This window comes from Nannobrachium achirus (genome assembly GCF_963921795.1).
Source record: "Nannobrachium achirus genome assembly, chromosome: 9".
Taxonomy (NCBI): domain Eukaryota; kingdom Metazoa; phylum Chordata; class Actinopteri; order Myctophiformes; family Myctophidae; genus Nannobrachium; species Nannobrachium achirus.
Window position 1 is genome coordinate 14,126,347 of NC_137818.1, and position 17,146 is coordinate 14,143,492.

The 17,146-nt window shown below is 42.8% G+C and overlaps 1 protein-coding gene across 2 annotated transcripts in view; it reads right to left on the reverse strand.

The window, feature by feature from the left end:
- uckl1b (uridine-cytidine kinase 1-like 1b) overlaps positions 1–17,146 on the reverse strand; it is a 93,812-nt gene that overhangs the window by 37,918 nt on the left and 38,748 nt on the right. For both annotated transcript variants that reach the window (XM_080733419.1, XM_080733420.1), the window contains 4 exons: positions 15,967–16,038; positions 14,446–14,635; positions 10,916–10,977; positions 8,575–8,591 (listed from right to left, as the gene is read on the reverse strand). In XM_080733419.1, coding sequence (XP_080589545.1) covers positions 8,575–8,591; positions 10,916–10,977; positions 14,446–14,635; positions 15,967–16,038 — 341 coding nt within the window. The remainder of the gene's footprint in view (positions 1–8,574; positions 8,592–10,915; positions 10,978–14,445; positions 14,636–15,966; positions 16,039–17,146) is intronic.

Genomic DNA, 17,146 nt, shown 5'->3' on the forward strand with positions numbered 1-17,146 from the left:
TTCCTAATGACAAACCCTGGTTGACAAGGGAGGTTAAAGCTGCTATTAACCAAAAGAAGAGGGCATCCCTCAGTGGGGATAACGACCTGTTCAAACAGGCTAACAAGGAGCTTAAAGCTAAAATAAGACAGGCAAAGCTCAAATATAAAGACAAGGTAGAAAGACAAATGTCTACAACCAATACTAGGGGCCTCTGGAAAGGCATTAAAACAATCACGGACTGGACCAACAAGTCCAGTTGTCCGGGATCTGGGATTGATGTAAATGAGGCAAATACATTTTTTGCTAGGTTTGATACATTTGATTTCTCTTCAGAGCAGGCGAGTATCCTCTCCTCTCTAGCTCAGCCAAGTACTGAGGACAGCTGTCCCCCTATTGTTATAACTACCGATGAAGTTCGCAAGGTGTTTAAGAGCATTAAGGTGAACAAGGGCCCTGGGCCTGATGGTATCGACCCTTAAGGTCTGTGCTGATCAGTTGTGCCAGGTCTTTCATTCTCTGTTCTCTCTTTCACTGTCTTTACCTGCTCTTCCTGCTATGTGATTTATAACATCATGTCTTGTTCCTATTCCTAAAAAGAACAACGTACGTAATAGCCTTACTAACATGAGACCTATTGCTATAACATGCCACATCATGAAGTGTTTTGAAAGGGTTGTGTTGGGCCACCTTAGAGAGCAGGTGGCTCCTTATTTAGACCCCTTGCAATTTGCATACAGGAAGCGGGTAGGTGTTGATGATGCACTGATTGTTATGTTACTAACTCACCTTCAATCAACTGCCAGTTCTGTTAGGGTCATGTTTTTTGATTTTTCTAGTGCCTTCAACACTATACAGCCACATTTCCTGGCTAACAAATTGAGGCAGTATAAACTGCATAATTCAACCATTACCTGGTGCATGAAGTATCTAGTGCCTCGACCTCAGTTTGTTAAACTAGATGATGCTGTATCAGATGTTATCTGGACAAAAACTGGAGCCCCTCAGGGAACTGTTTTAGCTCCTTTTTTATTTGTCCTTTATACCGCAGATTGTAGGCACAGTGAGGCAAAGTGTCACATGCAGAAATTCTCTGATGACACTGTTCTAATTGGTCTCATCAACAATGATGACGATCGGGCCTATAAAAAGGAAATCGATCTATTTGTTCGCTGGTGCGATGATAACTTTCTACTGCTCAATGTAGAAAAGACCAAAGAGCTTGTTGTTAACTTTTGTAAAAAGAAGGTGCCTATCTCACCTGTCATCATCAAAGGGCAGGAGGTAGAAATAGTTCAGTCCTATAAGTATCTTGGTGTTCACTTGGACAGGAAGCTGGACTGGAAGACTAACACAGATTCTGTGTTCAAGAAAGCTCAGTCTAGACATTTCCACTTGAGAAAGCTCAGATCCTTTGAGATCAGTAGGCCACTCCTTCATGTTTTCTACCAAGGTATCCTTGCTAGTGTCCTCTTTTATGCTGTGCTCTGCTGGGGGGGCAATATCACTGCCGATGATAAAAACCGAATCAATAAATTGATTAAAAAGGCTGGCTCAGTGATTGGCCTCCCTCAGGATACGTTGGATATCACTATAGCCAAGCGAATGAGGACCAAATTGAACACTATTCTTTCCTTTGAAGGCCATCCTCTCTATAAGGTATTTAAGGACCTGCGTAGCAAGTTTAGTAACAGGTTCTTGATGCCTACAATATCTACTGAGCGAATGAAGAAATCCTTTGTTCCTGCTGCTGTTAGATTCCTTAACTTTAACGTACATCGCTAGCTTGGTTTTTGGGAGTGTGTCATGTAACTTGTAAAGTCTGTTATTGTTATTTGTTGTGTATTTGTATGTTGTTATATGTTGTCATTGATTTGTTCCTGCTGCTGTTAGATTCCTTAACTTTAACGTACATCGCTAGCTTGGTTTTTGGGAGTGTGTCATGTAACTTGTAAAGTCTGTTATTGTTATTTGTTGTGTATTTGTATGTTGTTATATGTTGTCATTGATTTTGTGTATTTGTATTCGCTCTGGTGGCTAAACATGTTTCCCTTCGGGGACTAAGCAATAAACCCATACCATACCATACCATTGGGCCGGCCGGGCCGTGGCCCAAGGGCCCTTGGCTCTCAGGGGCCCTTGGGGGGAACTGGGTCGCGCGGTCTTCGCCAATTTAATAAAATGAAATGTATTGGTTAATGAAATATCAAATGGGCACCTCCTCTCAGTCCTCTGCATAACCGGCAGTGGGTTCGAGGCCCTGGCAAGGGCTCCCAGGGCCCTTCAGGCCCCCCAGGAATAACACGTTCCTTCACGTGCTACATCCAGCCAGGGAAACTCTCCCCTGTCATGTGTAAAGGAGCAACTTGGACACTCATGCATGAAGGAAGCATGAGTTCAAGTCTGTTGCTTTCCCCATGTTGGCAGAGGGTTGTAGAGCCCAGGATCACATTAGACAATTGACATATGCGTTACAAAATTGTGGGATAAAAAAAAGAATGTAGAGTATTTCTAGGAGTGGGGTTAGAGCAACAATGTACACCTGTCCACTTAAGTCCAATTGGGGACTATTTGGTGGGGCTAAGGTGGGCAAGACACTCTTTCTTGTGCTTAATAAGATCTACTATCATCTAGATAAACCTCAAAGGAACGATATGCTTGGCTACTCTGATATTGCAATGAGTATAAATAATGTCTTAGGCTTCTGAGGCAATCTTACTCATCATGGACCATTGAACCTGCGGGCCGAGACAATTTTGTAGTCTAAGAGAGGGCATAGACCTCTAGCATTTTTTTGCTCCTCACCACCACGCAATGAATCGATTAATCTACACTACAGTATAGCTAGCCTGTGCTGTGTTTGTCCCTCCTCTAAGACGTTGTGAAGAATAACACACAGTACCACCAGCCGAAAAAGACTTAGGCAGTTGACACACACTCTTGTCCTGTGTCAGTAACACAATATAGGGTACAGGCACTGCTACCATACATATCACCCTTTAATTTGAACTTATAAGTGAAATTGTTTTATACTTTGTTAAATGGTGCTAATGAAAGGGTGCATGCTTTTAGTCAGAGAAACCAATGGCAATGGTGCTGTTACGGTTAAACACATGTTTTAAACTGATCAATATTGAGAATTGTGCTTTGCAGACTTACGTGACTATATTATTCATTGAAAGGACTAGTTGGTACAATCCCCCGGGACTCTGCATGGCAGGGGCGTCCTCCTCCCTGAGCCAAGCTTGCACCTGACCGAATACCTGAGTGCAATAGGAGTTTAGGAGTTTTGGGCAACTACTTGACCACAGGGACACATCATCAGTTGTGCACCTCAGATCACAGGGCGTTTCGGCCAGTTATCACAAGACGCCCTCAGCTGAGGCAGGCCCACCACAGGTTGATCATTCCTGGGTTTGTGTCCCAGGGTTAAGTATTTGCCCTAGCAGCCCAGGGGCTCCGCTCACTGTGCCGACGGTTCACTGTGCCGATATGTGGAGGTAGGTTAGAGGTTAGGGTTAGGGTTAGGGATAGTTTTTCCTGTTGTTTTTCCCGTCGGCACAACGGACCGTCGGCATATTGACGCGGACCCGCAGCCCAGTTGGTATCACTCCTCTTCAGCCACAGCCAATGGCTCGTCCTCTCTGCCGTGTTGGCCAGCTCTTTGATGGCCTGTCTGTGAGCCTGTCCCCTGACTCCAAACTCCCTCAGGAGCTTCTACTATATAGAATGTGCATTTTGGGGAGAGATCAGTCTCCTCATCAATGAGTAGGCCTAGGCCTCATGTTAACCAACATTTCATTTAAAGCACAATCCACATTCATGTCAAGCTCCTTATTTTAGGCTATTGAGCAGTAGAGTTTAAATAATGAGTCTAGCTAATAATTATATTTGTACAATGAAGAATATGTATCCAAAGAGCTAGCAATGCTACAATTAGCTGTGTAAGTGTTTTCTGAAAAATGTCCCCAAAAGTCAACAGGAAGTAAACCGGAAGTCATCATGAAGTTGCAATATTTCACACTTTCAATAGGGGGCAATGTAGAGCACACACTCCTTTGGGGGCGGGGGTGGTGGGGGTGGTGGTATACACACATACACACAAGACATTTTTCACTTTGGGGACATTCATAATTTTAAGTGTAGAAGCCCTTTTGGAGCATGGAGAACAAGAACAGGGCCATGCTTAGCTGCAGGCAAACTAGGCGGCCACCTGGGGCACCAAACAGTCACGGGGGGGGCTTTTTTTACAAAGTTATGAGGAAATATAGGGATTTCCTTTTGGGGACGGTAAATTTCGTCCCCAATTGTCAAGCAGTCCCCAAAGTACTGGTGTGTATCCTCATCAATGTCCCCAAAAGCACCCTAGGTAAACACACACACACACACACACACACACACACACACACACACACACACACACACACACACACACACACACACACACACACACACACACACACACACACACACACACACACACACACACACACAAAAAAGCTGTATGTGCAAGTGTACAGCGCTCTAGATCAGCAATTTTTGGAAAATGTGTGGAATTTGTAGATCAACATTTTTCTTTTTTATATATTTTTTAGAACGTTTTAGGGTATCAAATCTGTCTCTTTATTGGTAAAGGAGTGCGCACAAGGTATTGATGCAGTAAATTAAAAGAATATATATAATTCATAATTCATTCAACTTTTTGTATAGTTGTATAATATTGCAATAATAATTGTGTGGTACACGTACAACTGGACTTGTCTTTTACGACACCCCAGCATACCTCTGCACCACTGATCTACAGGATGGGTCGTTTCTCCACGATTCTGGTTGTTTGTACCGGTTGCAAATAATCCACAAAGTTTCACACAAGAGGAGGGGTTAGAGTTAGAGTTAGAGTTAGAGTTGGACATCCCGGTACTTGTGACTCTGTGCGCCAGTGCTTTGCACGGAGGGTGGCCTCGCACCGACGCACGGGTCACATCGCTCTAGCCAAATCGTTTTTTTTTTTTTCACCGGCGACACGCGGACGAGTGCCTCAAATATCGCCAGCGTGTCCGTGATGGTGATTGATGATGATGTCCCACACCGTTAAGAAAGAGATGCAAAGGAAAGAAAATCATAGCAAGTCTGCTCACATATCCCAGCGAAGTTTCCTCTATGGGGGAGGGACCACAACAACAACAACAACCACAACAACAACAACAACCACGACCACAGGAACAACAGAGAGGACAAGGGAAAAGACAAAGAAAAACAACAACATATAAGAGGAATGAAGATAAACAGAGACACGACGTCAGGTGGATGAAGGGGTGAAGGGTCGTAGCCACGGAGACCAACGTGACAGCGGCGACTTGTCAGTGTCATCCCACACACACAATAACCTACTGTACTGTATGTGTATAGGCCTGAACGCAAATCTGAGTCACTTTAGATTTGAACCACTTTAACCACTATTTTATGCTTTAACGATTAAAAAAATAGTAGATATACAAGCTCACAGCCGAGTGCAGCACAGAGAGCTTGTAGATGATGCTATTTTGTTTAAATTGCGAACATTTGTGCAAGTCTTTGAATATCTTTTGACCCGATTCTATAAGTGTCTTCTAAATCCTTCTTCTAAATCAGTGGTTCTCAAACCTTTTCAAGGGCCACTAAAATTACACGTACAGTATTTGGCCGCGGGTGCCCGTCTCAAAATATGTTGTTCCAGGGACCACCCAGAAGCAAATATTTGAGTTACAAAATGATCGCTTTTAAATATATATTCAAAGAATTGCAAAAAAGAAATCAAGATTTTTCTAAAATAGCTGTTCTACAAGAATGTATCTATGTATATCTGCTATTTTTCAACAGTTAAAGCATTAAATAATTCTAGGCCTAAATGGGTTAAGCACTATGTACTGTATATGTTTCATTGTGCAACAAGGAGCAAAAATAGACAATCTACAAGCTCACAATGCGTCGCAACGAAACATCTTGTGAGCTTGTAAATCGAACAATTACAACATAGGGATGGCAGGTTGAGATTAGTTATCGTTAAACTAGAATAATTATCTTCTGTTTATACACTGATTATAAGGATCATTACACATCAGATCAATTCCAATTGTAGGCTAAATAACATTAGAATGCAGTAAATTACTGCTTATTTACTGAATTTAAAAGTTGACCGTATCTTTAATGGCTTGTGAAGCATGTGAAATTGAAAGGTATCGCGTCAACAAACGCGAGCGACACAATAATCTCGGGTCAAATCGACACAAATACATCCGCCATGCAACATCCCCTGATTCCACCCCTGACTTGCGTTGTGCAGTGCGCGTGTGTGTGTGTGTGTGTGTGTGTGTGTGTGTGTGTGTGTGTCTTTAAAGCGTGGGATGTACACAGGCCAATCTGCGGGCTGTCACCTTGTCACGGCTCACCAGAAAACAGCAGAACGAACAGCAGGTATGGAGGGTTTTGGAGGAGTTTCGACTTACGGGCCCCGATAGATACATCCTGTGTCTAAAGACAAGACGGCAAACTCACTTCCTCCCTCTCTCTCTCCCTCTCTCTCTCACTCTCTCTCTCTGTGGCCGACAAAGTGCTCAATGGAAAAACTCAAGCGCTGTCGTAGTATTGGAAAGTTTCTCTGTGGCTTCAGATCTTTGGCAAATCGACAATCGCTGTGTGAATGTGAGCTTCCTCTCTCTCAGCCGCTCTGTGCTTTCCACTCTGTATGTACAGTATGTGTTTACTCTGTGTGTACAGTATGTGTGCACTCTGTATGTACAGTATGTGTGTAGTCTGTATGTACAGTATGTGTGTACTCTATGTACAGTATGTGTGTAAGGGATCTGTCTCTCTCTTAACCCATTCAGAATCGTTGTTACGCTAGATTTCCACCACTTTAACCATTATTTTATGCTTTAACTATATATTTAAAAAAAAGCTCACTGCGAGCTTGTAGATCTACGATTTTTGAACAAAATATTTTGAGATGGGGGGCAAAATCAGCACCACTGATCATAGAAACATACATTTTTCAGAAAGCCGTTAGGATTTAGAAGTCATTTTTTAGTCTTTACTCTTTTGGGGGGGATGAAAGGGATTGGTAGGTAGGTATAGGGTGTGCTAGAAATATTTATAGACTGTCAAATGTGTATTTATCCTACTTACATTCAACTTTGTAGAACTTAGTTTAAAGCAAATCTCACTCTTTTAGATTTGCCTGCAGCGGTCAATCCAACCGCTGACATCCTCCTGTGACTTCTACGAGATACAAGGTTTCTGCTCGACAGTGACGATATTTTAGTGATTATGCTGCGAGGAAAACATTGAGATAATAGCCATTTTGGTTTGAACTGACTGAAAATAACTTTGTACTTCAAGTTTAAAATGACCAGGAGGCCTGGCTCCTCATAATATCTGTAATGTTACTCCGCTCAACTTTTTGACTTTTAAATAAAACTTTGTCGATCCTTCATCTGCATGGAACATGAATTTATTCCATCATAAGGGCTGGGAGGAGGAGGTCAGTGACTTGCCTCACTGGCTTATTTTTAGACACAGAAGGCAAAAGCGGGGAGGGAGGGAGGGAGGGAGGGAGGGAGGGGGCATGAGTTATAACCTCATGAAGAGGCAGAGAGAGGGAGGAGAAAAAAACAACACCGTCTCCAGTCTCCACAAACAAACTGCCGGCTGCACCGCATCACAATGTCGTCAAACCGTTAGTCTCAGCCTTGGCATCAAACCGCTGAATCTTTCGATCAAGGACTTTGAACTCAATCCTGCATGTATAAATAAACCAATGTAGAGAGGACGTTGACATCCCGGAGATTAAATATCAATCGACAATCGGGGGTCCCTGGCGTACATGCATACAGGATTGAGAACCACTGCCCTTCGGTACACAGATATGTTTGATATTCGGACCAGGGGTCATGAATGTGTCCGTACATGGACAAATGTGTCCGTGGCAAAGACACCATTATAATGATCTTTTGATCATACTGTAAGAACCAATTACTGAAAGTCAAGTCTCAAGATTTTCTTTAGGAGTCCACAAAGGCAGAGTGCAGTAACTACGTTTTCGGACACACCGACTAATTTGTGTAGCCCAAAGGTCAAATTAGCTTTCATGATATTGGGGGATGAACAATTAGCTCAAGAACAGATACACAATCAGTGTAATATCACTTTTATTTAGCTGATCAGCTGTAACACTTTTAAACCCATTTAATCTTGTATGTAGTTACTGCACTCTGCCTTTGTAGGGCAGTGTGGTTCTCAAACCTTTTTTTGGGGGGTCATTTAAGGATTCATTTTGACAAAAATGTCCACTACAAGCCAGCATGGTGAGGCTGACCCCTGACACGTCCTCTGAAAGAGTATTTTTGGCATTAACAGACAGACAGAGAAGAGACTCTCAGTGATGCTTTCATTTCTTCAAGGCAGCCGGCAGCTCGGATCAGTGGAGGGCAGACCTTGTTTTTTTTGTTTTTTCGTCGGCCCATTTCCTCTCCTCCGTTACGTTACGGAGGGTTTGGCAGATGGTGAGGATAATGAGAGAGAGAGAGAGAGAGAGAGAGAGAGAGAGGTCTACTCTACCTGACGCTCAGCTCACGCTGTGAGCAACGGAGGCATGATGGGGGAGAGAGAGAGAGAGAGAGAGAGAGAGAGAGAGCAAGTCGTGAGCAGTGCGTGTGCGTGTGCGTGTGTGTGCGTGTGTGAGAGTGTGTGTGTGAGGCTGTCACGATCATGACATTTTAGCTAACGATTGATTACAATCTTTGATATTTCTTCCCCCTAAATTATGCCCCAAAATAGAGACGCACAGATTAAAGGTGGTTAAAACAGCACCAGGACAACGGTTGTGGAGATATTGATGGAAATAAAACATAATCTCTCAATTTCATCCAGCTGTCTTTTACAGATGAATGGAAACGATGAATGATTATGCCAAATAATTGCGATTCACTAGAATAATTGATAACAGTTGTGACAGGAGTGTGTGTGTGTGTGTGTGTGTGTGTGTGTGTGTGTGTGTGTGTGTGTGTGTGTGTGTGTGTGTGTGTGTGTGTGTGTGTGCGCGCGTGCGTGCGTGCGTGTGAGATAGGGTGACACAAATGGAACACCATTGGTTAAGATGATAAGATAACAGATGATCATGATCTGTGCGTGTCACAAAGCTACAGTTAAAATACAGCACACTGTTTCAAATTTACATTGTTTTCATTGTATTAACTAATTCGCTGTGTGTGTTGTGCAAATGATGGCATGCATCAGGCAGACTCTAGACCAGGGGTCAGCAACCTTTTTGAAATGAAGTGCCACGTTTTTATTTTCTAGATATTCAGTGTTTTTTTATGACGACCCATCAAAAATCCTGACATATTTTGATGGTCAGGACATTGTTATAATGCTCATTAGACTCAGAGCAATAACTCACCTATCTCCCAGAATTCCTCCCCAGTCAAAGTTCAGCATTTTAATGAATGTAGAATATGTGTGCAGGATGTAATTTTAATTGACCACGTTTAAAACAATATTTGATTTTAAAATAAAGATCCTCTCTCTCTCAGACTTCTGCCAGTGATCACCCTCCATTTGTGCCTACGGTTGCCTACCCTTGCTCTGTGGTTTTCAACCTTTTCAGGCCGTGACCCCAGGAATAATAATATTTTAACTGGGGACCCCCACCCCCCCCACCCTGACGAGCACTAAGAGTTGAGGCATTACATTTTGTATAACACGGTTCTATTGTGAAAATAGCAGATCTACATGCTCACAACGCCTCGCAACGTGAGGTTCATGTGGTTAGAAGACATTTCCTATGGCTTGTGTTTGTGCTTGTAGGACTCCAGGACATGCAGGTGTCATTTGCGGTTCTATCCACTAGAGGGGGGCAGTGGATCTTGTGTGAACTTAAAATGTAGAATAGATACACACAGCTCAGACCAGTTGGCAAAGGAAAGGCTGTAGTCATGTCCGCCATGGACCAAGAATTCTTTTGGTCTATTATTTGCACTGTTGTGAATAAATTGTGGAACACTAGGAGTGCCATGGTCATTCACCAGGAGACCATTTCTGGGGAGGTAGTCTTCAAACACGTAAAAACTGAGCTCAGAAGGCAACGAACACTGGACTCTAAACATAACAAACTGAAGCCATGGCACCTTTTGAACTTGTAAAAAAAGAAAAAAAAAAGGCAATTTCTATTTTTTCTATATTTATTATATTTCTATTTTCTTGTTTTGTATGCTCTTTTTTGCTTCGATGTAAAAAAAAAAAAAAAAAGAAGGAAAAGGTGAGGGCAAAAAAAAAAAAAAGAAAGTAATGCCCTTACATATTATATTATAATTGTGTAATTACTTTAATGTATGACTGTATTCATATGACTTCTTTGACTGCTTAAAATGATTGTAAACCTGCAAAATTTTCAATAAAGTCTATTTAAAAAGCAAAAAAAGAAAGGCTGTTGTAGGGCCGTCATCACATCAAGAGTGATCTCAGTTGATGTGCTGAGTCACCTGTTTAAGTGTATAGAGGGTATCTGCACATTTCTATAAAGTGACAATTTAAGGACTTTTTAATACCTCTAAAATGACAAATTAAACATTGGCCAAATTGTCAAATATTAGAGGCAGAAATTGCGTTGCGAGGCGTTATGTGCATGTAGATCTGCTATTTTCACAATATAACCATGTTATACAAAATGTAATGCCTCAACTCTTATAGTGCTCATCAGGGTGGGGGGTCCCCAGTTAAAATGTGATTATTTTGGGGTTCACAGCCTGAAAAGGTTGAGCTTTAAGTTACAGTGTGATTTTACTTGTATATCAAATCAAATCAAACCCACCACTAGGTGTGTATATACAGTATGTATTACAGTGTGTATTACAGTATGTACAGTATGTGAATGGAAAGTAAACAATAATTTCATCCTCACCTCCTCCAGCTGGCTGTGGACATGCTGCACGATCAGGTCGATGGCCACCATGTTACCTCCACCTGACACACACACACACACACACACACACACACACACACACACACACACACACACACACACACACACACACACACACACACACACACACACACACACACACACACACACACACACACACACACACAATATACAAATGATGAAAATATAAATACAGTAGGAAAAAAATGATATAATAAGATAACAAATAAGGTCACAAGTTCCACTCTCTTTAAAAAACCTATTAGCACCGATGGGGAATGTTCAGTTGTAAAAGTAGTGCAGAATTAATGGAATGGATAGCATGTGCAAAATATGAGGTGCCATGCTTCAAGTATGTATTGCACTGTGGAAGGTGTGCTCAGAGCTTTTAATGTACTGTATGTGTAATATGTACAGTATGAAGCTTGGACGTTTTAGTCGGCTATGCGTTCTGATCATTGTTTGTGAATTCACCCTTTGTCAAGTCCTGCCCGTTGTCCTGCACCTCTTCACAACCATTGGTTGCTGTGTCTTGGTGGGACACTCGGTGGGACACTCCATGCACTAGCATTTTATTTCAGTTGCTTCATATTGTTATTCTGTGTGTTCAATTCTAATTTCAAACTTGGTTTCAGTAAAATGGAGCTGTTCAGTGGCAGCATAGTGACTCAGCATGTTTTTTAAATGTTTTTATTTGTACAAAAATTATGTTTTAGCAAATTCAACACAAAAAAGGCGGAACCGGGGCAGGACAAGGCAGATAGAGCCTGCTGGTTGGTCAGTCAGGGCCAACCAGAAGGCTAACAAAGTCATGTCGGTTCATAGTCTAAATGAAATGTAAATGTGTCCTGTAAGTCCATATGAGCTGGGCTTCCATGGAAGCGTGACACTTTAACCCATTAGACCTGGAATTATTTTATGCTTTAACTATTGAATAATAGCAGATATACAAGCTCACAGAGGGCCTGAACATCGACGATGGACCCTTCACAATCAGCGAGCTCGCCAGGGCAAAATCCACCCTGAGAGAGGGAAAAAGCGCTGGGCCGGATGGCATACCCCCAGAAGTCTTGAAGAACTGCGACCTAGACAACCTCATCCTAGACTTTTGCAACAATGCTCTACAGTACAACAAGCAACCTGAAATATGGTCTCTGTCTAACATCATCCCGGTGCCTAAAGCTGGGGACCTCTCAAAGCCAGACAACTACAGAGGCATCAGCCTGACATGTATCACTGCTAAGGTCTTCAACCGAATGATACTGAACAGGATACGGCACGCCATCGACCCTCACCTGAGAGAGAACCAAAATGGTTTTCGAGAGGAGAGAACAACCGTAGCACAGATCCTGGCATTAAGGAGATTAATAGAGGAGGTGAAAAAGGACAACCTAGCAGCTGTACTGTGCCTCATTGACTTCAAAAAGGCTTTTGATTCTATCCACAGAAGCAAGATGGTGAAGATCCTTGAGGCCTACAATGTCCCTCCCAACATTCTCCGGGCTATCGAGACCATGTACGCAAGAACAAGGGCCAAAGTGGTGACCCCAGACGGCAGCAGTGAGGTGTTTGACATCCGAGCTGGTGTAATGCAAGGAGACACCCTGGCCCCCTACCTCTTCATCATAGTACTAGATTATGCGCTCAGGAAAGCCATAGGTGGACGAGAACAAGAGCTTGGCTTCACGCTAACACCAAGGAGGTCAAGGCGGCATCCCGCAGTAGTTCTGACAGACCTGGACTATGCGGACGACATCAGCCTGCTCTCCGACAGCATGGAACAAGCACAAGAACTCCTGAGCAGGGTGGAGATAGAGTGTGCCAAAGTTGGTCTCAGGCTAAATGCTAAGAAAACTGAGGTTATCACCTATAACCTACCTGATCACTCACCTCTGACAACAACAGAAGGAGCTGTGTTGAAGGAAGTCAAGGACTTCAAGTACCTGGGCGCATGGGTCGACTCAACTGAGAAAGACCTCAAAGTAAGGAAGGCACTCGCTTGGAGGGCCCTGAACGGCATGAACAGTGTATGGAACTCTAGCCTCCCCCGCCAAATCAAACTTAGCTTCTTCTTTGCAACAGTGGAGTCTGTTCTCCTCTATGGCAGTGAATGCTGGACCCTGAAGCCAACCCTGCAGAAGTCTCTAAATGGGTGCTACACTAGAATGTTGCGTGCAGTACTCAACATCAACAGGAGCGCACATGTTACCAACAGGAGCCTGTATGAGGGAATACCAAGGGTAAGCGAGAAAATTGCCACCAGAAGAATGAGACTTGCAGGACACTGCCAAAGACACCAGGAGCTTCCAGCCAGCAAATTGGTACTGTGGGAGCCAACACATGGGCACCGGTCGCGAGGACGTCCCACAAAAACATACGTGGACGTACTCAAGGAAGACGTAGGGACACAGAACACCAATGAGCTGGCCAGATGTATGGAGAACCGAGATGACTGGAAACAACGATGGAGGGCTCGTCTGAGGACGACCTAGACAGAGTGCCGCGCTGCGAGCATCTCTGAATGTATCTTTTTTAAAGCAAACATTTGTAATTAAAATATTTGTTTCTGGAGGGGTCCCTAATACATAATATTTCGAGACGGGGGTCACGGCCAATTACATCATATAATTCTAGGGGTCCTTGACATGAAAAAGTTTGAGAAGCACTGACGTAGAAACATGCGTTTTTTTTTTTAAACGTTAGAAGCATTTACCGGTAGAACACATTTCGTAGAATCAGGTAAAAAGAGAAAATGAGCTTTAAAGATGTGACAATGCACTGGATTCAGCGGTGCGATTCGGCGGCGTTACCCTCTCGCGGGAAAATTTAGCCAGAGGCTTCGGTGAGGCCTCCGATTATTTAATTCATTTTATATAAAAAGCCGAACTAGTTCGGCATCGGCACCCCGGAATACGTCGCGCCGCCGACAGCATAGATTGAGTAAAAATTGAGGGGTTCTAAACTTGGCATCTGGCCATTTTCAATGGAATAAATCGTCGGAGCACGTAGAATGGCTCGTTGGAAAGCGTAGGACGAGCCAGGACCACCCACGTCTCTACAAGCAGCTCAGGGTAAGTAAAATAGCAAAACAAATATTGTATTGTATTGAAAAAAAGCCGAACTTGTTCGGGATCGGCACTGGAAGGGTTAGTTAAAGCATAAAATAATGGGTAAAGTAATAATCTTAGATTACGAGATAAATCCGCTTTTGTGAAACTCATAACACTGGCTTGTATTGGGCAACCGGACGTCCTGGTCACGTTATCTCCCGTTGCATTTTGGGAATTGGAGTGTTTCTCTTCTGCAACGGCCGCCCCCCATACAGTAAGCTACAGTTTAATATAAAACAATAACCGACACGTCAAACACGTCGTGCATCAATCGCGTCGTGGGCACTGGGAGACATATCAAAGAGTTTGACGTGTGGGCGCGTGGTGGGCATCCAATGTGTTAATGGGTTAATAAAGTATTAATTGTATTTGTATTTTATAAATCAATCATCCACTCACCTCGTGGCACCACGATGTCGGCCAGGCGCATGGAGGGCTCGATGTACTGCTCGAAGGCGGGCTTGACGTACTTGTTGTACTGCTTGATGACGCCCTCGATGTCGCGGCCGCGCTCCAGTGTGTCCCGCCGCAGCCGGCGCACCAGACGGATGTCCGAGTCCGCCTCCACGAAGATCTTCATGTCCAAGAGCTTAGAGGAACACAAAACAACACATTAAACCCCCAGTAAACTTAATTCATACTTTTTGTTTACTTAAAGGACGACTTCACCATCTTCATATAATTGGTTCTCACTAATGTTTATATAGCACATTTTTTCCTACTCTGTCTGTGTCTCAGAGGAGGGCTGTGGGCAGTTCAGAAATCCGTCTGACATCATCAATGGGGATTCCAAGCTGATAGAAACTGTAGGTTTTCTATTACTATTACTAAAAGTTACAATGCTATAATATTGTTCACTCGATAATAAAAACAATATTCTTTTCAAATATCTTGTTAAAAAAAATCTGCCATGATGATGTCACTGGCAGACGGATTTCTGAAAGGCCCACAGCCCTCCTATGAGACACAAACAGAGTAGAAAACAATTGTGCTATTTTATCATGAACATTAGTGAGGACCTATATGAAGATAGGTTGAAAAGTGGTGAAGTCGGCCTTTACGCATCGTTTTATTTTATACTGCCTTGCTGGCCTAGCATCTTGCATTTGTGCCCTCAAAAATAAAAAAGGCAAAGAAAAGAAGTGACCTTGCCCTGAAAAGTTTGACATTCTAGGCCTGATAAGACACATTTGTAGATGTCTGGGCGCTGCAGTCAATCTGACCCCCACAGCATCTTCTCATGACCCAGTAACAATATCGGACACTGTGGAAATGGTTTTCTTTGTAAATTAACGCCCTACTCGATCACACTACAGCAGATCCACAAGCTTGTAACGCGGCACGAACCCCAGGGCAAACATCCACTCGTCCGAGACAGTTTGCCCTCCTGGCCCCCAAGTTGTGGAATAAACTCCCTGTCGCACTTAGAACAACGGACTCACTCGCTAGCTTTCGCCGAGGACTGAAGACTCACCTTTTCAGACTCCACCTAAACCCTTAGCACTACTGGAAAAATCAATGACCATACATGAAGCTAGTTAGCATTTGTTTTTAGGTTTTTAGAAACCTTTTTTTACGGATTATATAGTTTTTTTTTTCTAGATATATATTCATTCACATTTGTTATATTGCTGTTGATGTACTGACACTTAATCTTGTTTATTATTGTGATGTTTATTTGCTTATTGTAAATCGCTTTGGATTAAAAGCGTCTGCTAAATGCCTAAACTGTAAACTGTAAACTGAAGTGACACATTTTGAGCTTGTAGATCTGCTACTTTTGATGCTTTTGAATCTGAATGCTGAAAAGTAACAGTTTTGGACATCATATGAGGTTTCCACCCGACGGAGAAGAAGAACATAAAGATATGGTTTAAAAACGATATCATGCTCAGGTCAGCGGACAGTAAAAACCATTACCTGCAGCAGCTCTTTATCTGAGAAGGCCATGATGCCCTCGAAGATGATAACACTGGCTCCATACACTGTTTTCTGCAGGGAGGAGACATACAATGGGTTTTAATCTGTTAATCCTTTGCAGTACATTCATTTTACATAATCATGAGCTATCACTGTAAATGTACAGTATGTGCAATAGATGCTTTTAAACTTAGACCTAGCACAGTGAGAATGAATGGACATACAGTACAGTAGCAGTATATAATAGATTTTGGGAGGAGCATGTGATTTTTTTAGGGAGAGATAGAAAACAGACGATCTACAAGGTCAGGGGCTTGTAGATCTTTTGGTATTTTAGGTATTTATGCGAATCAAGATGTAGCATAAAGATTAATATCAAGTTGTTAACCCGTAAAATCAAAACATAGCCAATGCAAAGTTTACGATTATAAACAACAGATAAATATTGCCTACTGTCATCGGTTAATGTCAGCTTTATTTACCGATACCGATATCGACCGAAAACAGCAAATATCGTCTGGCCGATATCTGGCCGATACCGATGGTGCGTCACAAAAATAATATATTCGATTAATTTTTCCTGTTGATTCATAGATCAATAGAATGATTCATAGATTAATGGAAAAAGTAGATGAAAGCAGATAGATAAAATCATTGCGGAGGAAATAATCGATAGTTGTTGCCTTAAAATCTACTAGCTTGAATAAATGTACAGCGCCTACATACAATGCATAAGAACAACAAACAATGCAACATTTTGTAAACACAACAGAGATCACAACGAACTGGACCAAATGAGCCACTGGTCCATTTTATCTGCACGCGGTAAAATCCGCAGTGTTGATGCAGACTCTGAGGGTCTATAAATGGAACCACGGGTCCGCTTGGTTCCCCGTGTACACTCTCAGAGTTATATTAGCACTCCGTATTTGACAGTGTAAGTTACATAACAGCGGTAAACGAAACCCAAAGCTTGCAGTCAGGGCGGGAAAACTGACCTCCCGGCCCAGAGGGGGGGGAGGCAATGCAAAGTTCTATCTATGGTTGACCCTTTAATTAATGGGATCAACAATTATGCTTAAGTATAGACACTTGTTCGCGTGAGGCGCATGTTTTAGGGAAGCACAGAAAGCTGACCGAGCTCGTCGGCTTTTGACCGTCGGAGAGCAGCGGTCGTGTT